Raw genomic sequence first — 27795 nt, forward strand, 5'->3', positions numbered from 1 at the left:
ATACTTAATGCTGATCTATTAGCCTCCACTGGCAAAAGTCACTGATAACAGGACAATCACAGATATAGTGTTGGAGAGTATGTTCTCTCAAGTAGGACTGAAAACAGATGTTTTTTTTCCACCAAGAGGGCTATAAACCCATGGAACCGCCTACCCGCTGAAGCCGTAAATGCCAAATTCCAGCTAAAAAATATCATTAAGACAATTGGCAGGCCCTTTAACAAGCCGCCGGCTTTCTGTCCTCTTCGAGGCCACTAGATAGTTAGTGGCCCTTGGGTAACTTCAGTAAATATATACAATAATTGTCAGCGCATCTTCCGAGCAACAAGGACAGCTACACAGTATCTCTTAGAATTACGTAGGTAAACAACAAATGTAACATTTTCTGACCAGGGGGAGAAAGATACTGGCAGTATGGGGCGTTAAAGTTTATTGAAGATTAAATTCTGCAGAACATGTAAATATATAAAGTTCACATAAAGTAAGTAATTATATAAAGTTTATATTAAACACGGTTTATATTATAGACTTAACAAAGTTGATATTATATAAAACTTAATATTGATCATGTAAATATACAAAGTTTCAAATATAATTTAAGGAATATATAACGTTTATATTAAAATATATAAAGTAAATATATAAAGTAAATATATAAAGTAAGAATTAACAGTAACAATTCCAAGGACTAGATTTAACTTAAAAGGTACACCCGTAGTAAGTATGAGACCTTAGCCTATAGTGACATGGAAACTAATTCTGCAGAAACCTAAAGGTTAACTGGTACTAGAATTAAGGCCGAGTGCAAATGTGTAGTAATTATATAACACTAGGATATAACAGGCAGGACACAAAGAATAACTAATAAGTGAGAGACCACATAACACGTAATGTACCCGGCCAAGAGGCCGTAAAAGACCTAATGGATAAGGAGAAGGGGGTGTGACTACAAGTAGGGCTTACTAGCACCTAGACTGGGCAAAGTATTAGCTGCGGACAGCGGGACACTTGGGGACCGGCGCTGCACCCCCCTTCCCACATGCAGTGGGGAGACAATCGGGACATCTGTGCAAAGCATGACGGGGGTACAAAAGCAGCCGCTTGCAAAGGGGGGGAGGGTGGGGCTTTGCGAGGGCAGCGGCGAGGGCAGGCAGAGTGAGGCGGAGCCCCGTTGTGCGCCCGTATTTATACGGCCCCAAACTGCCCGCGCAACGCCGCGGGACGCGCTGCGCAATTGTTTCTTTCTCCCCCGCCAGAAACATCCCCGCTTGTGATGCAAGCAGTGACCATTTTCTGACCAGGGGGAGAAAGATACTGGCAGTATGGGGCGTTAAAGTTTATTGAAGATTAAATTCTGCAGAACATGTAAATATATAAAGTTCACATAAAGTAAGTAATTATATAAAGTTTATATTAAACACGGTTTATATTATAGACTTAACAAAGTTGATATTATATAAAACTTAATATTGAACATGTAAATATACAAAGTTTCAAATATAATTTAAGGAATATATAACGTTTATATTAAAATATATAAAGTAAATATATAAAGTAAATATATAAAGTAAGAATTAACAGTAACAATTCCAAGGACTAGATTTAACTTAAAAGGTACACCCGTAGTAAGTATGAGACCTTAGCCTATAGTGACATGGAAACTAATTCTGCAGAAACCTAAAGGTTAACTGGTACTAGAATTAAGGCCGAGTGCAAATGTGTAGTAATTATATAACACTAGGATATAACAGGCAGGACACAAAGAATAACTAATAAGTGAGAGACCACATAACACGTAATGTACCCGGCCAAGAGGCCGTAAAAGACCTAATGGATAAGGAGAAGGGGGTGTGACTACAAGTAGGGCTTACTAGCACCTAGACTGAGCAAAGTATTAGCTGCGGACAGCGGGACACTTGGGGGCCGGCGCTGCACCCCCACCGCAGGCCAGCGGCCGGACCCCCCCCCCCCCCCCCCCCCCCCGAAGGGCGAGTGCCAGCTGGCCGCGTGAGGCACTCAATGTAGCAGAGCAACAACGTCCCGTCTGACGTAGGATGTGAGCACTACTCTTCCGCCTGCCGTTTGCCATTATTTCTGATGTGGCGAGCCCGTCCCGAGACAGCTGGGTGCGGAGCGTAGTCATCTGAAGTCAAGCCTAGCGCCGAGAGGGCAGCGCGTAGGATCCTGGGGCCGGATTCAGGAAGGTACTTACGAAGGTTTTTCCTCTTAGCTAAGAGCGAATTCCTTCTTAGCGCCTTCGTGGCGGCTAGGTCCGTATTCAAGTAGGTACCCTAAGTGGAAAAACCTTCGTAAGTTCATTCCGGGATTTAAGTGTGGTTTCGACCACTCGTAGCTTTACGTAAACTGGATATAAGTCATTTTTTCTCTACTACATAACACTGGGATCGATTTATGATATTGGAACATGACCAAAATATTATAGCTGGTGAATCTAGTGAAGAGGAATCCTTCGTGTTAGTTATATATGCATTCTCTGCTTGAAACTTGAAGTAAATATGTGTTTGATGATAGTAGAATTACTTTTATAATAGCAAGATATTATACCAGTAGTTATTAAGTAAATAAACACTGGTGAACATGAAATATGAGAGAAGGTGATGAGCCCTGCCTGATGGGATCATTTACTATCACCAAATGCCCCTGTTCACCTAGTAGTAAGGGTGTACCTTAGCTATACATACCCATTTCTAATTTATTTAGTTTGGTTTTATTTTGAAATTAAATCTGGGTGAGACATAAAATAAAAATATGCTGCACAAATGATGTTAGGTAAGGAGAAGGGTAAAAATGTCACAAACTTTATTCATTGAATACTTAAAGCTATAATTATGACTATATACTGTAGATTATTAAAAAAGAGAGAGGGAAGTAGGGGTCCAAAACCTCTTCCTGTTATACAATTTGGGTGTGGAACAAGTAATTATCAAAAGAAGGCACCATGCTGGGAAGGCTATGTAGCAGTAAGGCAGTGAGGTGAGGCAGCTACTTATTTGAGAAATGCTTATTTTATTTACCTTATAAGCTGAGGCAACTTATTTTATTTGAGGAATACTCAGCTGATTCCTCTACATTTAGCATGGAACAAATTTGTGTCCAAGACCTCTTCCTGTTACTCAATTTGGCTGTGTGTAACCAAACTAGAAGTGCTCTACAAATCAAGGGACCCAGAATGTGGAATGACCTCCCGAATCATGTCAAAGGCTGTACCTCTCTCAACCAGTTTAAGAGTTAAACCAAGTACTGCCTAATTAACTCCATGTAACCTAACTTACCTCCTAAATGTCAACCCATGTCTTGCTATTTTTTAAACAACGCTGTTCACCAACATGTGCAATTGCTGAGTTATGCTTTGCTAACCCCCCTTTTTGTATTTTTTATTCCTTCTTTCAACACAATTTATACCTAATTCCGATTACTAAGTTTTAGTCTGTGTTTTTTCCCCCACACCTTGCCCGAAATGCTATGAGTATTAGTGGCTTTAGGTATTGTATGTACTAGCTCTGTCTATAAATCCAACATTATGTTTGTAAATCAACTGTATGTACTTTTCCTGAATAAAATGTATTTATTATTTATTTTTTAATCAGTAAGTATTAAAAGAAGGCACCAAGCTGGGAAGGCTATGTAGCACCATTGTGTGTAACAATAAACCAAATTTTTTTTAACAAATAATGCACCTGTATGGTAAAACAAATCCTGTCAGCTGTAAAAATATTGATGCAGTTATTTAAATGAAAAATATAATGAAAGAAATATTACTGGTTTATTTTTATCCTATCTTTTTGTACTGTACAGTATATCCAAGGAAGTGAAAAATTGAGACATAATACACAATTTAATGAATGATTAGCATGGATTAGCAGTTCAAAAGAAATATGACTTGTATTACATATCAACATGAGATCTTAATGATCCATGGTCAACATGATTTAATAAGGATAATACAGTACTGTATTTGTAATAATACAAACTATAATTTAAAATCTTTATTACTGATTTTTTTTATTAAGAAGATTAGGTATACACAGCAATGTGCTGCTACCCTATTCTATATGGAATATTACACAGTGTAGATAAAAAACTAGCTATAAGTTTATCTAATACTCCCATCTCACAGGATGGTTAGACATACTGTACATGGAATCAATTTAGAAAATACCAGCCTCAATACAAAAAACAAATCAACTCTGACTAAACAACTCTAAGCAATTTTCACAAGAGGTAAGCACTGAATCATGGAAACATTATATTATAATTACTCTTACCAGTTTCTACAAAACTCCTCTCAAACAATGTATTTTTAAACATGTTTAGGTATACACAGCAATGTGCTGCTTCCCTATTCTGTCTAAAGGACCACACAGTGTAGATCAAAAACCAGCTACAAGCTCACCTCACAGGATGGCCAGTCATACATGGAATTAGGAGAGAACAAAATACTTAATGCTGATCTATTAGCCTCCACTGGCAAAATCTGGGTGCAGCACAAGAATATCTTCCAATATTCCTGAGTGTATGAAGTAATTACAGAGCTCAAAATACCTCATACCATTTGGTATGAAGTCACTGATAACAGGACAATCACAGATATAGTGTTGGAGAGTATGTTCTCTCAAGTAGGACTGAAAACAGATGTTTTTTCCACCAAGAGGGCTATAAACCCATGGAACCGCCTACCCGCTGAAGCCGTAAATGCCAAATTCCAGCTAAAAAATATAATTAAGACAATTGGCGGGCCCTTCAACAAGCCGCCGGCTTTCTGTCCTCTTCGAGGTCACTAGATAGTTAGTGGCCCTTGGGTAAATTCAGTAAATATATACAATAATTGTCAGCGCATCTTCCGAGCAACAAGGACAGCTACACAGTATCTCTTAGAATTACGTAGGTAAACAACAAATGTAACATATTTGTTTACTACAATGTCGGTGCTGGCTGTAGAAGTTGAAAAAACATTGTTTTACTTCGAAATATACTAATTTTATAAGAAAATTCGACGTAAATAGGAGGCAGTAGAGCTGCGATAAGCCAGCGCTAAATCTTCAATATGAAGAATGTTGCTGCTCTCTGATTGGCCAAACGAAACACAGTAGTGACCTCTATCGGCACGCAGGTGAACCAACAATTTTTCTTCCTAAGTATACCTTATTGAATAGCACCTAAGCATCTTCTTAGGGCGCACTTAGGAACCTTCGTAGCAAACCCACTTACGAAGAAATACACAGAGCTTCCTGAATCTAGGTCCTGGAGAAATCTCGCCTGGTGACAGGAGCGCTTGTAGGATCTGTGCTTGTAGGATCCGAAGTGTTGATTCCTGACCATGTAAGCGATACCTGGTCCAGTCGGAGCGTGCGTCGATTTTTTTGTCGCGTAGCTCACCTCCCCCGGGCTGAAAGATATAAGGCAGTAAGGGTGGGCAGAAGCGGCGTGCAGTGTTATCGTGACAGGCAAGAGCACAGACGAGAGGGAAACCCTAGCTGAATCAATACGGAGACGAAAAAACGGGGGAGGGAGCCCGGCAGCAGGAATTAAGAGAAACCTTAATTAACAATCCTGGATGAATAAAGAGCATCCGAATAATTATACTGTAGCAATGAAGGGGGGCTAACAAATCTAAGAATCTTCCAGCAAACGGAAGGGGGAAGTACCTTTGCTAAGAGCAAAGGTGGGAGAAAACCGGTAGGAGAACAGCAAGGAGGCACAAAGCAACTATAACAGGGTAAGACGAAACACTATAAATCTTGAATATAAACAATACATATACCAAGAACGGGTATAACAACTAAGCAACATATACATAAACAATAAAATGGAATAAGAACCAATTCTTAAAGCCAAATTAATTAAACTAAAGCCTATTAATTCCATTGACGTCAATGAGATAATCCTTTCCCTTAAAACCAAGTCTGGTGCCCTTGAGGAGATACCAACTTTAATCTACAAAAAAGCCTCCAGATCTTTAGCCCCTGCTATTGCTTTGCTCTTCAACAAGTCACTTGAACTCCAAACCTTTCCAGATATTCTAAAAAAAGCGAGAGTAACGCCTGTCCACAAATGTGGTGATCTCACAGATGTTAACAACTACAGACCTATATCAATCCTGCCAAACTTGTCAAAAATTTTTGAAAAACTAATCTATAAGCAGCTTTACTCATATCTAGCCAAACTCAATATACTTAGCCCTTGCCAATATGGCTTCAGGCCCAAAAAAAGCACTAACGATGCACTTATTAGTATGCTTAACTCGATTCATACAGCTCTTGATAAAAATGAGTTCCCTGTTGGGTTATTTGTGGACCTGCGTAAAGCTTTCGATACTGTCAACCACCAAAACCTTCTTCTTAAGAAGGTTTTGGTTTTTACATCATTATGGTGTCAGAGGACACTCCCTACAATACCTCAAATCCTACCTTACTGACAGGCTCCAATGTGTTTCTGTGAATAATACAATTTCGCCCACCCTACCCATCAACATTGGTGTTCCCCAGGGCAGCATACTTGGCCCTCTCCTCTTTCTCATCTACATTAATGACCTTCCAAATGCCTCCCAACACCTCAAACCAATCCTATTTGCTGACGACACAACCTTCATTTACTCCAGTCCTGATCCCCTTGCTCTAAATGCCACAGTAAATACTGAGCTAAATAAAGTCCATCTGTGGCTAACTGCCAACAAACTCACCCTTAACATTGACAAAACTTTCTATATTCTGTTTGGCAATAAATCCTCTAATCAAATAAATCTCAAAATAAACAATACCCAAATTTGTAACAAATTAGATGGCAAATTCCTTGGCATTCTCATTGACCACAAGCTGAATTTCCAGGGACACATTCTAAACATATCAAAAAAAGTTTCAAAAACTGTGGGCATTCTTTCTAAGATCAGATATTATGTACCACGCCCTGCCCTGGTGACTCTCTATTACTCCCTTATCTATCCATATCTCAACTATGGTATTTGTGCTTGGGGCTCTACTACCCAAAATCACTTACGTCCTCTAATTACTCAACACAAAGCTGCTATTAGGACAATATCCAACTCTGGCCCCAGACATCACTCGGTACCCCTACTCAAATCTCTGAATATGTTAGACATTAAGTCACTGCACATTCACTCATGTGTATTATACATATACAAAACGCTAAATTGTAATGCCAATCCTGATCTCAAAAGCTTCATAGAAGGTTGTAACAGAACCCATGAGCACCACACCAGAAATAAATACAGTTTTGATATTCCTAGAGTACGACTTAATCAAACCAGAAATGCTCTACAAATCAAGGGGCCCAGGATGTGGAATGACCTTCCCAACCATGTTAAAGACAGTACCTCTCTCAACCAGTTTAAGTTAAAAACGAAGCTATACCTAATAAATTCCATGTAACCTACCTTACCCTTCTATTGTCAACCCATGTATGTTTTTTGTTTTTTTTTTGTTTTACAAATCAACGCTGTTTTAATGTAATTTTCTGTAATAATTTATAATTGTATTTGTGCTGTTTTTTCAACAATGTTCCCCCCCTCTTTTACCTCTATTTTTATTTGTACTCAACGCATTTTTTTCTTTTTACCCATTAGTTTTAAGCTTTAGTCAGTAGTGTTTTTTCCTGCCCGAAACGCTTTGCGTAATAGTGGCTTTAGGCATTGTATGTACTAGCTCTATCTATAAAGCCAACAAACTTTGTAAAATCTCTTTATGTATGTACCTTTGCCTAAATAAAAATTATTATTATTATATTATTATTATTATAAATCTATAACATGCTTGTGTCCTAAGCGGATGTAGAATGTGAGCGGGGAACATTACCCTTGGTCTCTATCCCATCTCTGCCTCCAGACGGGTGATTGGGCTGGATAGAAGCCAAGGAGTCTGCCTTAAGTGGCCGCTGAGTGTAGTCTTGTGTTGTCAATGAGCGTCTGCGAGCCGCAGCTAGTACGCCGTGAACTTCGGCAACATCTTTAGAACAGGAGCAAAGTGAAGTCGACGGCAGGGAGCTGCCATTCAGTAACTGTAATAAGGATAATAATAAGAATACAATGTCGTAAATAATCGTACAATGAAGAATACAATGTAATATCGTAAATAACCGATGACGGCAAGTGCCGCAGAATGGAAGAAATTAAGAAAGCAACGCCAAACCATAATAGCAATTTATATTTTAATAATATTTTAATATATTTTAATAGTTTTGCGAGGGCAGCGGCGAGGGCAGGCGGAGTGAGGCGGAGCCCCGTTGTGCGCCCGTATTTATACGGCCCCAAACTGCCCGCGCAACGCCGCGGGACGCGCTGCGCAATTGTTTCTTTCTCAACCCGTTCTCGCAAATTTAATAAGTCAATATTGACTTATTAAATATGTGCATAGGTGACATACTTAACATAATAGATACCCTTAAAAAGATTCATAGAAAACACCGACCTTACCTAACCTTGTTAGTATCTTAAGATAAGCATCTTATAGCTTCGTAATTACAATTATTACCTAACCTATAATAGGTATAGGTTAAGTAATAATTGTAATTACGAAGCAATAACATGCTTATCTTAAGATACTAATAAGGTTAGGTAAGGTCGGTGTTTTCTATGAATCTTTTTAAGGGTATCTATTATGTTTAGTATATCACCTATGCACGGAGTTAATAAGTCAATATTGACTTTACGAATTTGCGAGAACGGGTTGTCTTTCTCCCCCGCCAGAAACATCCGCTTGTGATGCAAGCAGTGACCATTTAACACCGAGTCTGTCCTGTCTGTGGGTGCAGTCTATAGAATTCCCAACACTGATGTGTCTGAATTCAACTCAAACCTTAGAAATCTAATACTTGATAACAGACTGAACAAAAACCACCTAATTATCGCAGGGGACTTTAATATTGACCTCTGCGAGCCAGAACACCCTACTGCTGTTAGCTTCCTCAACTGTATGAATTCCTGCTTCCTCATACCCTTAATCACTAGACCTACTAGAATCACTGATAGCACTGCCACGACTCTAGATCACATCTGGACCAACATAACCTCTCCGCTTACTTCAGGTATAATCACCGATAGCACTACAGACCATTACCCCACATTTCTCTTAACTAACATTAGCAAACCACCTCTAGAAACAAGGGAGTTAAGCTTTAGGCTGCACAATGAAACTGCTATAAACAATTTTATAACTGCTGCTGATAATGTCAACTGGGAGTCCGAGTTAGGTAACATAGGGGACATCAACCTAGCAGTGCAATCTTTTCTACAAACAACTCTTAGCCTTTATAACACCCACTGTCCTAGGCTTACAAAACAAGTCACAAGCAAAAGGCTTAACAATCCTTGGCTTACAAAGGGAATACTGAAATCCATTAACAAAAAACACGACCTTGAGAAGAAGTATAGGTTAGGAATTGTCTCCAAAGAATTCTCAAAGAATTACTCATTATTGCTATCTAAGATAATTAGACGAGCCAAAACTAAATACTACGAAGATAAATTTACCCAAATAAAGAGCAACATTAAACAAACTTGGAGCACAATTTCACAAATATTGGGATCAAAGAAATCTTTAAATAACAAACCGACTCTCTTGTCTAATAACGATGGTCAGCTTTCAGCCTCTGATTCTGCTATTGAGTTCAATAGGTTCTTCTCTTCCATTGGTTCATCCCTTGCAAATGATATTCCATCTTCCAGTACTGACATTAAGGACTATCTTACAGGTAACTATCCACAGTCTCTGTACCTAAAGCCTATTAACTCCACTGACGTCAATGAGATAATCCTTTCCCTTAAAACCAAGTCTGGTGCCCTTGAGGAGATACCAACTTTAATTTACAAAAAAGCCTCCAGATCTTTAGCCCCTGCTATTGCTTTGCTCTTCAACAAGTCACTTAAACTCCAAACCTTTCCAGATATTCTAAAAAAAGCGAGAGTAACGCCTGTCCACAAATGTGGTGACCCCACAGATGTTAACAACTACAGACCTATATCAATCCTGCCAAACTTGTCAAAAATTTTTGAAAAACTAATATATAAGCAGCTTTACTCATATCTAGCCAAACTCAATATACTTAGCCCTTGCCAATATGGCTTCAGACCCAAAAAAAGCACTAACGATGCACTTATTAGTATGCTTAACTCGATTCATACAGCTCTTGATAAAAATGAGTTCCCTGTTGGGTTATTTGTGGACCTGCGTAAAGCTTTTGATACTGTCAACCACCATAACCTTCTTCTTAAATTACATCATTATGGAGTCAGAGGACACTCCCTACAATACCTCGAGTCCTACCTTACTGACAGGCTCCAATATGTTTCTGTGAATAATACAATTTCTCCCACCCTACCCATCAACATTGGTGTTCCTCAGGGCAGCATACTTGGCCCTCTCCTCTTTCTCATCTACATTAATGACCTTCCAAATGCCTCCCAACACCTCAAACCAATTCTATTTGCTGACGACACAACCTTCATTTACTCCAGTCCTGACCCTCTTGCTCTAAATGCCACAGTAAATACTGAGCTAAATAAAGTCCATCTTTGGCTAACTGCCAACAAACTCACCCTTAACATTGACAAAACTTTCTATATTCTGTTTGGCAATAAATCCTCTAGTCAAATAAATCTCAAAATAAACAATACCCAAATTTGTAACAAATTAGATGGCAAATTCCTTGGCATTCTCATTGACCACAAGCTGAATTTCCAGGGACACATTCTAAATATATCAAAAAAGTTTCAAAAACTGTGGGCATTCTTTCTAAGATCAGATATTATGTACCACGCCCTGCCCTGGTGACTCTCTATTACTCCCTTATCTATCCTTATCTCAACTATGGTATTTGTGCTTGGGGTTCTACTACCCAAAATCACTTACGTCCTCTAATTACCCAACACAAAGCTGCTATTAGAACAATATCCAACTCTGGCCCCAGACATCACTCGGTACCCCTACTCAAATCTCTGAATATGTTAGATATTAAGTCACTGCACATTCTCTCATGTGTATTATACATATATAAAACGCTAAACTATAATGCCAATCCTGATCTCAAAAGCTTCATAGAAGGTTGTAACAGAACCCATGAGCACCACACCAGAAATAAATACAGTTTTGATATTCCTAGAGTACGTCTTAATCAAACTAGAAATGCTCTGCAAATCAAGGGGCCCAGAATGTGGAATGACCTTCCCAACCAAGTTAAAGACTGTACCTCTCTCAACCAGTTTAAGATAAAAACTAAACACTACCTAATAAATTCCCTGTAATCTACCTCACTCCTCTATTGTCAACCCATGTCTGTTATTTTCTTTTTTTTTAATCAACACTGTTTGTCAACCTATTGTATTTGTGCTGCTTTTTCAGTCATGTTCCCCCTTTTTTTTTTATCTTTATTTGTATTTGTTCTCAACACTCTTTATTCTTTATGCTCAATTAGTATTAAGTTCTAGATATTAATGTTTTTCTTGCCCGAAACGCATTGCGTAATAGTGGCTTTAGGCATTGTATGTACTAGCTCTATCTATATATTATCTAACTAATCTATAAGCAGCTTTACTCATATCTAGCCAAACTCAATATACTTAGCCCTTGCCAATATGGCTTCAGACCCAAAAAAAGCACTAACGATGCACTTATTAGTATGCTTAACTCGATTCATACAGCTCTTGATAAAAATGAGTTCTCTGTTGGGTTGTTTGTGGACCTGCGTAAAGCTTTTGACACTGTCAACCACCAAAACCTTCTTCTTAAATTACATCATTATGGAGTCAGAGGACACTCCCTACAATACCTCAAATCCTACCTTACTGACAGGCTCCAATATGTTTCTGTGAATAACACAATTTCTCCCACCCTACCCATCAACATTGGTGTTCCCCAGGGCAGCATACTTGGCCCTCTCCTCTTTCTCATCTACATTAATGACCTTCCAAATGCCTCCCAACACCTCAAACCAATTCTATTTGCTGACGACACAACCTTCATTTACTCCAGTCCTGATCCCCTTGCTCTAAATGCCACAGTAAATACTGAGCTAAATAAAGTCCATCTGTGGCTAACTGCCAACAAACTCACCCTTAACATTGACAAAACCTTTTATATTCTGTTTGGCAATAAATCCTCTAATCAAATAAATCTCAAAATAAACAATACCCAAATTTGTAACAAATTAGATGGCAAATTCCTTGGCATTCTCATTGACCACAAGCTTAATTTCCAGGGACACATTCTAAACATATCAAAAAAAGTTTCAAAAACTGTGGGCATTCTTTCTAAGATCAGATATTATGTACCACGCCCTGCCCTGGTGACTCTCTATTACTCCCTTATCTATCCATATCTCAACTATGGTATTTGTGCTTGGGGCTCTACTACCCAAAATCACTTACGTCCTCTAATTACTCAACACAAAGCTGCTATTAGGACAATATCCAATTCTGGCCCCAGACATCACTCGGTACCCCTACTTAAATCTCTGAATATGTTAGACATTAAGTCACTGCACATTCTCTCATGTGTATTATACATATATAAAACGCTAAACTATAATGCCAATCCTGATCTCAAAAGCTTCATAGAAGGTTGTATCAGAACCCATGAGCATCACACCAGAAATAAATACAGTTTTGATATTCCTAGAGTACGACTTAATCAAACTAGAAATGCTCTACAAATCAAGGGACCCAGAATGTGGAATGACCTTCCCAACCATGTTAAAGACTGTACCTCTCTCAACCAGTTTAAGTTAAAAGCGAAGCTATACCTAATAAATTCCCTGTAACCTACCTTACCCTTCTATTGTCAACCAATGTCTGTTTTTTTCTTTAAAGAGCGCTGTTTGTCGACATAATTGTATTTATGCTGCTTTTTCATCTATGTTTTCATTTCTTGTTTTCATTCTACTCATTATGCTCAATTAGTATTAAGCTTGTCATTTAAGTTTATCATGCCCGAAACGCTTTGCGTAATAGTGGCTTTAGGCATTGTATGTACTAGCTCTACCTATAAGTTAAACAATCCTTGTAAATATTTATTGTATGTATGTACCTTACCTAAATAAAATTGTATTGTATTGTATTGTATTGTATTGTATATCAATCCATTAATGTAACATCACTTGTATGTATATACCTTACCTGAATAAACATCTGAATCTGAATCTGAACATATTTGTTTACTACAATGTCGGTGCTGGCTGTAGAAGTTGAAAAAACATTGTTTTACTTCGAAATATACTAATTTTATAAGAAAATTCGACGTAAATAGGCGGCAGTAGAGCTCCGATAAGCCAGCGCTAAATCTTCAATATGAAGAATGTTGCTGCTCTCTGATTGGCCAAACGAAACACAGTAGTGACCTCTATCGGCACACAGGTGAACCAACAATTTTCTTCCTAAGTATACCTTATTGAATCGCACCTAAGCATCTTCTTAGGGCGCACTTAGGAACCTTCGTAGCAAATCCACTTACGAAGAAATACACAGAGCTTCCTGAATCTAGGTCCAGTTTAAGTTAAAAACGAAGCTATACCTAATAAATTCCCTGTAACCTACCTTACCCCTCTATTGTCAACCCATGTATGTTTTTTGTTTTTTTTTTTGTTTTTCAAATCAACGCTGTTTTAATGTAATTTTCTGTAATAATTTGTAATTGTATTTGTGCTGTTTTTTCAACAATGTTCCCCCCTCTTTTACCTCTATTTTTATTTGTACTCAACGCATTTTATTCTTTTTACCCATTAGTTTTAAGCTTTAGTCAGTAGTGTTTTTTCCTGCCCGAAACGCTTTGCGTAATAGTGGCTTTAGGCATTGTATGTACTAGCTCTATCTATAAAGCCAACAAACTTTGTAAAATCTCTTTATGTATGTACCTTTGCCTAAATAAAAATTATTATTATTATTATTATTATTATTATTATTATATAAACCCATGGAACCGCCTACCCGCTGAAACCGTAAATGCCAAATTCCAGCTAAAAAATATCATTAAGACAATTGGCGGGCCCTTTAACAAGCCGCCGGCTTTCTGTCCTCTTCGAGGTCACTAGATAGTTAGTGGCCCTTGGGTAAATTCAGTAAATATATACAATAATTGTCAGCACATCTTCTGAGCAACAAGGACAGCTACACAGTATCTCTTAGAATTACGTAGGTAAACAACAAATGTAACATATTTGTTTACTACAATGTCGGTGCTGGCTGTAGAAGTTGAAAAAACATTGTTTTACTTCGAAATATACTAATTTTATAAGAAAATTCGACGTAAATAGGAGGCAGTAGAGCTCCGATAAGCCAGCGCTAAATCTTCAATATGAAGAATGTTGCTGCTCTCTGATTGGCCAAACGAAACACAGTAGTGACCTCTATCGGCACGCAGGTGAACCAACAATTTTCTTCCTAAGTATACCTTATTGAATCGCACCTAAGCATCTTCTTAGGGCGCACTTAGGAACCTTCGTAGCAAACCCACTTACGAAGAAATACACAGAGCTTCCTGAATCTAGGTCCTGGTTGCCGGACTGATCAACCAGGCTGTTGGACGCGGCTGCTCGCAGCCTGACGTATGAGTCACAGCCTGGTTGATCAGGTATCCTTTGGAGGTGCTTATCCAGGAGGAATAATATTTTGTGATTCAAAGTCTGCTCTTCAAGCAATCGAAAACTTTTCCTGGAAGATCGACAGCAAGAACCTCATACTACCAATTATAAATGACCTAATCGCTGCACAGAGCAGCGATTAGGTCACACATAAATATAACTCATCATAATGAGACAGACATTGCAGTCAAATTCGCGTGTAACAAAGATGAAGTTGAATTAGATCTAGGTATCCCCATCTCTACTGTCAAAACTGTATTGATCCAAAAACTCAGGTCTGATAGGAAAGAAATTTCTGACTCCCAACGACCTGAAAGCACCAGTATAAAAAGCTATGATTTGTTTAAATCTGAAAACTATATCTATGGGCAGCACAAAACGTCTACCAAACTGTGCGACACAGTGGTTGCCAGGATCAGGTTGGGTTACCGTTACCTGTGGCAGGTGGCTGCAGGTGACGGATCTACCAATCCTGAGCACTCCAGTTGCAAACTCTGTGAGCAGGAACTGCGGCATGATCTCCCACACTACATCACCGAATGCCCAGTTATTAGACCTTTCAGACCAGTTGGCATGAGGTACCTGGAGCTTTGCAATTACTTTATTCACTATTGTATTCTTGAAGATATCCTCACAGTGTACCCAAAATTTGTCATTGCTGGCTACTAAACATATGACCCTGTATGACTAACCATCCTGCGAGATGGAGACTTTTAGTACCACTGCTGCCTTATTCACTCTTGTGTTTATGATGATATCCTCATAACGAACCCAGAGTCTGTCAGTGCAGACTGCCTATCACATGCCTCTGTATGACTAACCATCCTGTGTGATGGGGATTTTTTAGCATCACTCCCCTTCATATAGTCTAGAGTAGCTGCACAAGTGCAGATGTACCTCATGTATTAATAATAATAATAATAATAAAAGCGACGCTTGCAGCGTTAAGATGGCGAAAAAGATTTCGTCAGCAGATGCCACTCTTTATTATGTAGATATTAATTTAAACCTATACTAATTGCTGACGATACTACCCTCATCAATTCAGACCCCAACCCACACACACTAAATAATGTTGTAAACAATGAACTAAAAAAATTCCACTTATGGATGTCAACCAACAAACTCACACTAAACATAGAAAAGCCTACTACATTTTATTTGGAAGCAAATCAACAAATTCAATTTAGCTTCAGATAGACAATGTTAACATCAGAATAAAAATGATGGAAAGTTCCTTGGCCTATACTTAGACAAGAGACTCAACTTCAGCATTATGGGGTGCATAATAAAGAAAGAAATTGAAATCTTTCTTTATAATGCACCCCATACCCATCCCGTGGGCGGTGGTGTAAAGGATTACAGAGGCACATAATCGGTTCAGGAACTGAACCCTCTAGTTCGTTTAGCTAAGCAAATAACAATGTTTGACGCTAGTTACAAAATTATCAATGTTGTTTACACATGTACACACCCTCATACATACATGTACATATATATATACGTATACACATATACATACACATACATATCTAATCACCCACACAAATACACACATCAATAATCTTTGTGTCACAAGTGACACAAAGAGGTGTCACAAGTGACATTACAAGAGGCTCACAACAGTCACTATACAAGGCACTTTACATCTATAGTGAGTCACACAGTTACTAGTCTTGCTCCACACCCACCCAACTGGGCGGCAGCTTTACAGTCATGTGCAGGCTGCACCTACAGTAAGCAAATTTTGGATACTTCGCTAAAATTTCGGGCAGCACATCATTATGAATGAAGTACTTACACATTTCTTGGACACTATTGATGGTGTTATCTCTAAATTCCGCAATTTTTTCACATTCCATTATATAATGACGCAAAGTATGCGAATAGTTCTGCTGACAGAGTTTACATTTAGTCAAATCTACATCAGCAGATGTTACAAACTCCCAGAGGTACTTGTAGCCGAGCCTAAGCCTAGCCGTGGTAACATCTAGAAGTCTGCTAACATTATTGGATGACCCATAGACGTGCGGTTCTTCATGCATAATAGAATGATGATAGATGGAGTAACTGGTGTGAATTTCACTTTGCCTCAAGTCTCCGAAATTTAGTTGATGTTCCTGGGATATTGCTGCTCTCAGGCTGCTCAAAGGCAGTCCATGTTGGTAATCAATTCCCTCTTTACGAGCAAATGTCTTGGCTAGCTCATCAGTTCTATCATGCATTCGGAGACCAATATGGGAAGGAATCCACAGAAGAGAAACTCCATCATTGATTATTTCACTATATTTGTGTCTAGCTTCAGAGATAAGCACGTCACAGTTATGCCTTGGGGAGCTGAGGGCAGTCAAGGATGACAAGGAGTCACTTACAATTAGCGTGTCAACTTTGGATTCATATACAGATTCAGATTCAGATTCAGATGTTTATTCAGGTAAGGTATATACATACAAGTGATGTTACATTAATGGATTGATATATAGATAGAGCTAGTACATACAATGCCTAAAGCCACTATTACGCAATGCGTTTCGGGCAAGAAAAAACATTAATATCTAGAACTAGCGCTCGAGTGCAAGGATTATGGCAACCAATTCTGTTTGAAGAGTGGAGGCCCAGTTACTTAGACGCGCTCCACACTCATTGAGTAATAGTGGCTTTAGGCATTGTATGTACTAGCTCTATCTATAAATCCATCAAGCTTTGTAAAATCTCTTGTATGTATGTACCTTACAAGTTAGTTTAGTTCATTTATTATGCACCCCATACCCATCTTGTGGGCGGCAGTGGAAAGTGTTACAGAGGCACATAATGGGCTCAGGGACTGAACCCCACAATTCATTTTTTTTTTTTTTTTTTTGAGATATATACAAGAGTTGTTACATTCTTGTACAGCCACTAGTACGCGTAGCGTTTCGGGCAAGTCCTTAATCCTATGGTCCCTGGAATACGATCCCCTGCCGCGAAGAATCGTTTTTTCATCCAAGTACACATTTTTTACTGTTGCGTTAAACAGAGGCTACAGTTAAGGAATTGCGCCCAGTAAATCCTCCCCGGCCAGGATACGAACCCATGACATAGCGCTCGCGGAACGCCAGGCGAGTGTCTTACCACTACACCACGGAGACTGCGAGTCACATTTAGTTACAACCCAAGCAAGCAAGTTACAACCTTACCAAAATAAACATTTATTTATTTATTTATTTATTTCAATTCAAGTAATTAATAATTCAAGTAATATAATTTTCAAGTAATACTTTTCAATTAATAATTTAAGTAATATAACAATTCAAGTATTAATAACCTTTATGTCTACAAGAAAGACTACTACCAAAATAAATAAATAATGAATTATTATTAAAATGATATAGGCACGTGGGGCTATGAACAACAAGGCCGGGTTGTCCCAGGCAGGAGTGCTCTCGGCCCTGTGCTGTAGCCGCCCCCTATAACAACACCACCACCTTCACCCCAGCTGCACGTACCATAAAGAAGGAGAATTTGTCGTCGCCCCTCAATCACCAACAAGAAGGAGAGGCTTTCAGACATGACTACCTTAAGACCTTTCCGGTGTGAAGACATGTTTCATTTCAACAATGTTAACCTCGACCCGCTGACAGAGACGTATGGACTGTCTTTCTATCTCCAGTACTTGGCACACTGGCCGGAATATTTCCAGGTGGCTGAGTCTCCCAGTGGAGTCATCATGGGCTACAGTAAGTTGCTCGCTTTGTTTTGAAAACAGTTCAGTATTTACAGTATCCAAGATCATCCCAAGAAGCAACCTGGTAAGTATACCTCACATAGAATATATACATTTCTTCCCTATACAACATAAAAAATAACATAAATTGCAGAAGGCCTATTGGCCTATACGAGACAGCACCTCTTTTTATCCACCCAAACTCATATATATAATTACCTAAGTGTAGTTACAGGATGAGAGCTACGCTTGTGGTGTCCCGTCTTCCCGGCACTGTTGTATAAAGCTTTGAAAGTATTGATGGTTTTGGTCTCTACTACCTGCTCACTTAACTTTTTCCAACCGTCTACCACTCTGTTTGCGAAAGTGAATTTTCTTATGTTTCTTTGGCAGCTTTGTTTCTAATAAGTTTAACCAATGCAGTGACTCGAACCAGTGATCAAAGAAGTCCAGCTGCGCATCTTACCCCTGTACTATGACTTGCTAATCGATGATTATCTGTGATCTACGGTTGAAACAATTCACCGATCAAACATCTTGTATTACCCGCTAATTTATTCCATAAATTAACAACAGGGTTACGTAAAAAAGGTGCAAAGTATATCAACACAAAATAAAATATGAAACGTTGGATATGAATTGTTTAAGTTTAGATATAGGAAGGATCCTGGTAAATACTAGTTTGGAAGCAAGTTTGTTGATTTGTGAAGTGGATTACCTAGTAACATAGCAGACATATGATCACTTGATTGCTTTAGGCTTAGGTTAGACATGTATATGAATGAGTTTTGGTAGATATAAATAAGAGCTGCCTCACATGGGACAATAGACGTGTAGTTTCCATAATTCTTATCTTCAAACCCATACAGTATTTACCCAAGCTTTTCCTGGATCTAACTTCTCCAATTTATATACATTTTTATGATTTCTATATTGTTACATTTAAAACTATTTATATTACCTAATATTTTATTTTTGGTTAGTATAGGAATAATTAAAGTTAAGATAATTTAGCTTAGGGTAAGATTGGTAGGGGTTATCTAAAATAGGTTAAGATAGGTTAAATTTGTTTAAAGACTAGTGATGATGTAGGAGGACTTCTCTAGGGGCCCTGTTTGAAAAATAAAAATTTTTTATAAAATAAATAAATGTTTATTTAGGTAAGGTACATACATACAAGAAATTTTTACAAAGATTGGTGGACTTATAGATAGAGCTAGTACATACAATGCCTAAAGCCACTATTACGCAAAGCGTTTCGGGAATGAAAAACTTAAATGACTAAAGCTTAATACTAATTGAGCATAAAGAGTAAAATGAAAACATGAAATGAAAACATAGCTGAAAAAGCAGCACAAATACAATTCTGTCGACAAACAGCGCTCTTTAAAAAAAAACAGACATTGGTTGATAATAGAGGGGTAAGGTAGGTTACAGGGAATTTATTAGGTATAGCTTCGTTTTTATCTTAAACTGGTTGAGAGAGGTACAGTCTTTAACATGGTTGGGAAGGTCATTCCACAATCTGACGAGATTAATTGTTTCTTGTGTAAATTTTCCTTTTGCATTTCGATATTAATTGTACAAAACATTCTTTGCTATGTTTTATTATATACTGTACATTATTATACACTTTTCTGCCAGAAACGCTATGCATGTTTGTAGTTTTGCAAGAATGTAAAAACATCCATGCTATGTACTCTCAAACCTCAATGAACATTCTATAATATATATATATATATATATATATATATATATATATATATATATATATATATATATATATATATATATATATAAATAATAGACTCGGGGGCCTTGGCGTGTGCACAGCAACACAAATTGCTGTACCAGCGTTCCTGTCCTCTTCAGTGGGGTCTGACAACTTGGTGAAGGAAATCCTACCTGAGCACCTAGTTCAACAGGCAGGGGTACATGATCCCAGCTTCACAGACTGCACAACCAAATGGGTCTCTCTCGCAGGACCAGCACCCCAACCACCGCCTTCTGAAGCCCATAAGCAATCCAGCTGGGATCGCCCCATTGCCGACCAAGAAGCTGCGACTTTGCTAGAAGCTGCGACAACACCACATGACACTGCCCGACTTAGAGCTGTAGCAGCTCCCCACGCAGGTGATTTCCTATTAGCAACCCCAATGTCAGCAACCGGCACCCGTCTCACACCGCAGGCCCTCCGAATTGCCGTGGCTCTCCGCCTCGCTGCCCCAATCCACACCAAATACAGGTGTATTTGCGGCGAGGCAGAGGCCGACAGATACGGACGGCATGGCCTTCTCTGCCAAAGGACAGGAGGATGGCATGCAAGACACGGCGAGGTCAATGACATTATTAAGAGAAGCCTTACCACAGCCGGTTGTCCAGCAGAGAGAGAGCCCCGTTACCTAATGTCCCGCAACTCTGATGAGCCTGTCGGTCGCCCAGACGGAATCACGGTGAACACCTGGAAGAATGGTAGACAGTTGGTGTGGGACTACACTTGCGTTTCAACTTTAGCCAATACCTATGTTGACTTCAGTGCTACACAAGCAGGAGGAGCTGCCAATCACCAGGAAGCGGCCAAGTCACGTAAATACAGAGACCTTGAGCACCACTACAATTTTGTCCCCATTGCTTCAGAGACACTTGGTGCCTGGGGTAAAAGTGCTGCTAGCTTTTTGAAGGAGTTGGGGTCTAAGCTAATAGAAACAACTAGAGACCCTAGAGCTGCCAGTTTTCTTTTTCAGCGCCTTAGTGTGGCAATCCAGAGAGGAAATGCTCACTGCATCCATGGTTCCTGCCCGCCGTCTGAGGAGCTGGAAGAGCTGTACAACTTGTGACAAGCAGCCTTGCACCCTGCATGTAATCAATATTGTAACTTTTTTGGTGTAATGACATTTTCAAATAAAGTTAGATAAATATACACACATACCAAAAGAATAGGGGTGGTAGGAGAAGAAAATATCAAAGTGTTCAGTGAGGATCCACAAGGTCTTCTCTGAGTACTCTTTATTTTCTTCTCTGAGGCTATGGGTCCCTACACTTGCACCAGAGGTGGTACCCCTTCTAGGTTTAAAAAAAAAAAAAAAAAAAATATATATATATATATCACACACACACACACACATACATACATACATTCATTGTATATATGTATATATACAATGGGACCGCAACTTACGATGCTAATTCATTCGCAGAGACAGATCGTAACTCGAAATATCGCAAGTCGAAGCGAATGTTCCCATAAGAAATAAAGGGAATTGAATTAATCCATTTCCCACCCTCCAAAATATTAACATACAAATACATTTTATACTGAATACAATGTTTTCTGGGGGGAGCCCCGTCGGCTCCCCGGAGCTATCCCAGGCTGATATGCTAATGTCAGACTTTGGCATCAGTCATGTGTATGGAGTTCTTAGGCCTACCGGGGACCACGGCCAGAACCGGGCCCCCTCAGAGAGGCAAGGGGAGCAATGGCCTATAGAAGCCCCCGTGTAGTTGGAAGCATTCTATGTCTGCCATCGACCGGAACAGGCACCCAGAAAGGTAAGCGCCCCAAAACAAACCCCTATTCTGGTTAAAATTGCTACCTAATACCGAACTAGTGGATAGAACTCCCCAACCGAAAACAAGCAAATTAGTGTGACGTCACACACTGCCGCGCCGCTGTCTGCGCAGCTCCCCCCTCCCCGGGAGGGGGAAGGGGGAGCCCCAGACCCCCCGCGCCGGCTACCCACACCTCAGTTCTTGAGGCTGATGCTATTGGCGGTGGTCGTGTGCTCTGGCTCCGGTGTCGCTACTGCACTGTGCTTTGAGTGTGGTGTTAGTTTTGGGGGTGCATCATGTTTTGTGTCCGGTTGCGGCGCTTCGCCGTTATTTGCGCGCCACAGCTTCTGTGTCCGGGGACGCGCTGTGGGTTGATCCGGTTTCCCTTCTTCCCTGTTCGCGGGTTCGGGTCTCTCAGGTCGTCCGCAGGGTTATTAGGTCTAGCCAGCCTGCGGTCTATCCCCGTGCCCATGACGTTCGTAAGTTCGCGGCTCTTGCTGCCGTCTTTGGGAATATGTCTTGGTCTGATATTCGGGCGCGGGGATTTTGGCGGTCGAACAGGGTCCAGGCTGCTCGTTACCTTGTGAATGTCCCTGGCCCTCGTCGGGCCTGTGTTGCTTTGGGTCGGCGGTTGCAGCCAGTTGTCTCGGCTTCGAGTTGAGGGGTGAGCGACGACCGCCTCCCGGGTAAGTCCCTCTTTTTCTGTCTGTGGGTAGTTAGCTCCGGGGAGCCGACGGGGCTCCCCCCAGAAAACCAGCGTTGAATGTAATGAAACGCCATTTTCTGGGTGAGTCCCGGAGGCTCCCCGGCATCCCTCCCTCCCTCCGGTCGGCGGTTTTTCGCGTTTTTGACATCCAGCCTCAAGAACTGAGGTGTGGGTAGCCGGCGCGGGGGGTCTGGGGCTCCCCCTTCCCCCTCCCGGGGAGGGGGGAGCTGCGCAGACAGCGGCGCGGCAGTGTGTGACGTCACACTAATTTGCTTGTTTTCGGTTGGGGAGTTCTATCCACTAGTTCGGTATTAGGTAGCAATTTTAACCAGAATAGGGGTTTGTTTTGGGGCGCTTACCTTTCTGGGTGCCTGTTCCGGTCGATGGCAGACATAGAATGCTTCCAACTACACGGGGGCTTCTATAGGCCATTGCTCCCCTTGCCTCTCTGAGGGGGCCCGGTTCTGGCCGTGGTCCCCGGTAGGCCTAAGAACTCCATACACATGACTGATGCCAAAGTCTGACATTAGCATATCAGCCTGGGATAGCTCCGGGGAGCCTCCGGGACTCACCCAGAAAATGGCGTTTCATTACATTCAACGCTGGTTTTTTTTTAACTACAATACAGTACCTAAGTTGATCTTACCTTTCAGGAGGGCTCTTGATGGCGTATGGAAGATGGTGATGAGGGGGGAGGAGGAGAGTTGTTACTGTTTGGAAGGGGAGTCCCTCTTCCAAACATCCCCTTCCAAACATCCCCTTCCATTATAACATCATGCAGTGAGGACCTTTCTGGTGTGCACTCCCTGGCACGTTTTGCTTGCATACCACTAGGACCTGGTTGTGGTTCAGTGCTTGTTTGTCTCGCTACAAATTTGTCAAGTGTTAATGCGTTTTTTTATATATATATATATATATATATATAATATATATATATATATATATATATATATATATATATATATATATATATATGTACTGTATATGTATATGTTTCATTGAATATGACCGCATATTCTGTATTTATTATTTTCTGGTTTAGGGCTTCTATCCCTCTAACTATTTTCTTAGCATCAGGGCTTAGTTGAAATAGGAGTTCTCCAAAACTCATTTTCGTACTTTTCAGGTGAACTTTTCGAACCTCCATGGTTCATTCTCAAGTGAAGAGATCTTACAATGCTGGTTGATTTTATACCCGCACTGGGTCAGGTGATAAGACAATAAAGGTAAAAACATGGGGGGATACATAAGGGATAAATGTGGGGTGAAACATAAGAATAGAGGTAACTGCAGAAGGCTTATTGGCCCATACGAGGAAGCTCTTATCTAAATACAAAGATTAATCCAGTGTAATTGGCCTGTTATGTTGGACATTGTCTTCTGTGTTGGCATCGTTATGTTCTGGTCTTGTCCTTACTCTCATGGTGGGTAGAGTAAATAGTTCCGTGATTTGGGTGTTCATGGTAGGTTGTTCTATTATTATGTGAATTGCTTCACATAATTGCTGACAGAATGCTTCCAACCACACGGGGGTTTCTATAGGTCATTGCTCCCCTTGCCTCTCTGAGGGGGCCAGGTTCTGGTCATAGTCCTCGGTAGGCCCTAAGAACTCCATACACATGACTGATGCCAAAGTCTGACATTAGCATATCAGCTTGGTATAGCTCCGGGGGGCATCTGGGTCTCACCCAGAAAATGGCGTTTCATTACATTCAACGCTATTTTTTTTTTTTTTTTTTTTGGTATGTGCCTGTGGGTGACAAATGCTAATTAGCCCTGAGCAACACAAGGGTTAATCAAGATGTGTGAAGAATGAATAATTTTTCCATCTTTCAAACTCATTGCATTCATTTAATGTGGAAATTATTCTTGAAGAGTTGTGCATACAGATAGCCACATGCTTTCTGAACCCCTTGGGAAGCTCTTGTGTTTTGACAAGTGGTTCATCATCCCGAAAAGCTAGGGAAATTTTTTTACAATTTTATTGCAAAAATTCGACAATATTTTGTTTGTACTCACCAATATGAGAAGTTCTGATCCTCTTGTTAACTTGAGGATTATAGTTGATGGAGCATTGTTATTTAGGTAGAAGAGGTGGTGGTGGATGCTGATCCTGTTGGGTTGACTGAAGTGGAAATTATTGGTGATGAGGTAATCTCGGCAGACTGCCTTTCATTGTGTACTCTAATGTACCTAATATCATGGCAGAGTTTAAAGCTTCTGAGCCATCAATTAGTGTATGAATACTGCTCAAGTGGCTCTGTGTACTGTCACTGGGCAAACTAGTTCCATCCGTATTACATATTTTTATACAGGCTGCCTGCCCCACCAGTTATTCAAACAATTTTATTCTAACAAACCTAAATTGGGAAACAGGCATATTCAGAAGGAAAAAAGTGTTTGTAAAGCACTTGGCTGTCTGTAACTATTCTTTTTGGTGCTAATGGCATCAGTAGGACAGTAATTAATTGCAGTTTCTCTATACAGTAATGGGTAAAGCTGAAGGTCATGGTGAGAACTGGCATGGTCACGTTACAGCTCTAACTGTTGCTCCAGAATATCGACGGCTGGGTCTTGCTAAGCAGCTAATGGCCATCCTGGAAGACATCTCAGAAAAGTGTGTGGTTCTTTATATGCCGGAAAAGTGATATTAATGTTTTTATGTTTACAGTTAACTTTCATATAATAGAATGTTTTAAACTACAGAATATAATAGACCATGGAAGTATAGTAGTGTTAGTCACATGAGATTTCTCCTAGACATTTAATTATTATAAGGGGCAGTTCATCAGATATAATTTTTAGATTTATGGTATCCATAAATAAGTATAATTACAGTACTGTAGTTTGTGGCATTAGTTTTTCTGATTTGATCAAATGATATCAATTATGTCATAACTTTGAATTTGAGATAAATAATCCACATTTTTCCTCATGATTGCTACACACAAAATTTACTTAGACAAATATCTTGGCTCATTAAATCTTATGATGTAATGTTTCAATGTTTTAAGTTCTTTTAAAAGTTAAGTATATGTAAATGCTAGTTTCTACTTTACTTCATACATTTAAAGTAACCTATGGTAGAATTCACTTCAATAGAGACAGTTTTGTATTGCATTTTACAAAAATTGTGTTCAATTAATGTTCAATCATTGTGCAGCTATATATAATGTTAATAGATTGGAATAAATCAGTCATATTTGTTTCACTTGCTTATAGATGTAGTAGTGCTCGACCATTATATGAAAGTGTTTGTCAATTTTTGTTCTTCTTCTTGACAGAAAGCGTTGTTACTTTGTAGACCTATTTGTACGAGTCAGCAACTTAGTGGCCATTACCATGTACAAGAAGTTGGGCTATATTGTTTATCGCACAGTTTTGCAATATTATTCAGGAGACCCGGATGAAGATGCTTATGGTAAGAAATCCATCCATGTTCTTTAATATTAGGGCAAAGTTGCCAGTCCTCTAATCAATAGATGCAATACTTATTTACCTAAATATTTTTGGGGTCAATGTTATGGAGCCTAGAGAGCAGCCACTTCCATTGTTGGTAGTTAGGTAAGTATACTAGTTATATAAATAATTTATGGGAGGAGCACCTTGGTTGCTTCGTAAAGCTATCTCACTGAGATCGTTCCCATCTGCTGGGAACGTCATGCTAGTTTGCTAATTTTCGTTTGGGGAGTTCTGTCCACCTGTTTGGCTTTCAGTTGCAATACTTTTACCAGAATAGTGGTTTGTTTTGGGGCGCCTACCTTTATGGGTGCCTCTCCTGATCGATAGCAGACATAGAATGCTCCCAACACACAGGGGGGGTCTCTATAAGCCATTACTCCTCGTGCCTCTAGAGGGGGGCCAGGTTCTGGCTCGTGGTCCCCGGTAGGCAAGAACTCCATGCATTGACTGATGCCAGAAAGATATACATATCCATTCAGCCTGGATAGCTCCGGGAAACTTCCGAGACTCGCCCAGAAAATGGCGTTTCATTGCATTCAACACTGGTTTTTTTCTTTAATTATCCAGATTTTCAGTAATCTTAACACAAAGAAGCACCAACTGGTCCAGGTAAAGAAGGTTGCACTCTTTCATGAAGTTGAGGTCTGATATTTTTTGCACTTGGTAATTATGCTTTGTGGCATTTTACATTTTTGGTCGACAGTCTTTTTGATGACTCGACTCCATGGCTGAAAATGGGTATCGATCACTCGCATGCTCAGTAGCTCTTCTTGGTTATCACCAAATGTTAAAATATGATACATGCATACTCAGGCCACAGTGTAATTTCTCAGAGATCCAAGTGAATGAAATCAATACACAATAGTGTATATTTGTATAAGAGCAAAAGTAGTCCTAATATTCAAGAAAGAAGACAAACACGTATTACAATACAGTACTGTGCTGTAGACCAGTGTCACTTGATATGCATCCCTTGTAAAATTCTTGAAAAATGTATCAGTATTTATAAAAGTTTAAGTTTTAAAGTGTGTCTGGTAGTGCAGACTTGTCTCTGGTAGTGCAGACTTAGCAACAATATCCTGTTCTCTATAGTCTGCACTCTTAATGTTTACAAATACTGTACATTCTGCTGTACAGTACTTACAGCTTATATCATCTGGAATTAATATCATCTAGTAATATGCTTTTCTTTTTTTTCCAGACATGAGGAAGGCATTATCTCGAGATGTACAACAGAAGTCGGTTGTCCCACTAACACATCCTGTTAGACCTGAAGACATAGAATAACAGTTATTGAAAACTGTCATATATTCATTAATAAATTTTTTTACAAAACATGTAAAAGTTTTCAGTTGTCTTATTGTTATTCTCTTTGGCATACATCTCCTGGAACAGGGAAAAGCATAATTTGTTCATATGTACAATATGCATTTCTTTTGTTATGTTGACAATATCTCTTATGTTGTATCCTTAAACGTTTCCTTATGTTATCTCCCTCACTTCCCATATCTAATTGTTATGATTGTGTGTAATTATTAGAACAGGACTGTTTATTAGCTTTTATTATCCAGACAAGTAAACCAGTATAGTTTAACCCCTGCACTGCTCACCCATTTTCGGCAAAAATATCTTGGTGCAATTCTCAAGGATATATTTCTTTTATTTTTATAATTGTTCAGGTAAAGTTAATGTCAAAATGTTTCCAAAGTCAACTATTTCCATTTCAAAACAGAAAGAGTAATGAAAACATTTAAAAATATTAAAATATAGCCTA

At 39.5% G+C, this 27795-nt stretch overlaps 1 protein-coding gene across 1 annotated transcript; it reads left to right on the forward strand.

The window, feature by feature from the left end:
• The first annotated feature begins 17973 nt into the window (after positions 1-17973).
• Naa20A (N-alpha-acetyltransferase 20 A) lies at positions 17974-27572 on the forward strand. The gene is made up of 4 exons (XM_045769257.2): positions 17974-18317; positions 25047-25176; positions 25844-25980; positions 27223-27572. The coding sequence occupies exons 1-4, from the start codon at positions 18149-18151 to the stop codon at positions 27306-27308; spliced, it is 522 nt and encodes a 173-aa protein (XP_045625213.1). The 5' UTR covers positions 17974-18148; the 3' UTR covers positions 27309-27572.
• Positions 27573-27795: the final 223 nt, after the last annotated feature.

Source organism: Procambarus clarkii, chromosome 68 (assembly GCF_040958095.1).
Source record: "Procambarus clarkii isolate CNS0578487 chromosome 68, FALCON_Pclarkii_2.0, whole genome shotgun sequence".
NCBI lineage: Eukaryota > Metazoa > Arthropoda > Malacostraca > Decapoda > Cambaridae > Procambarus > Procambarus clarkii.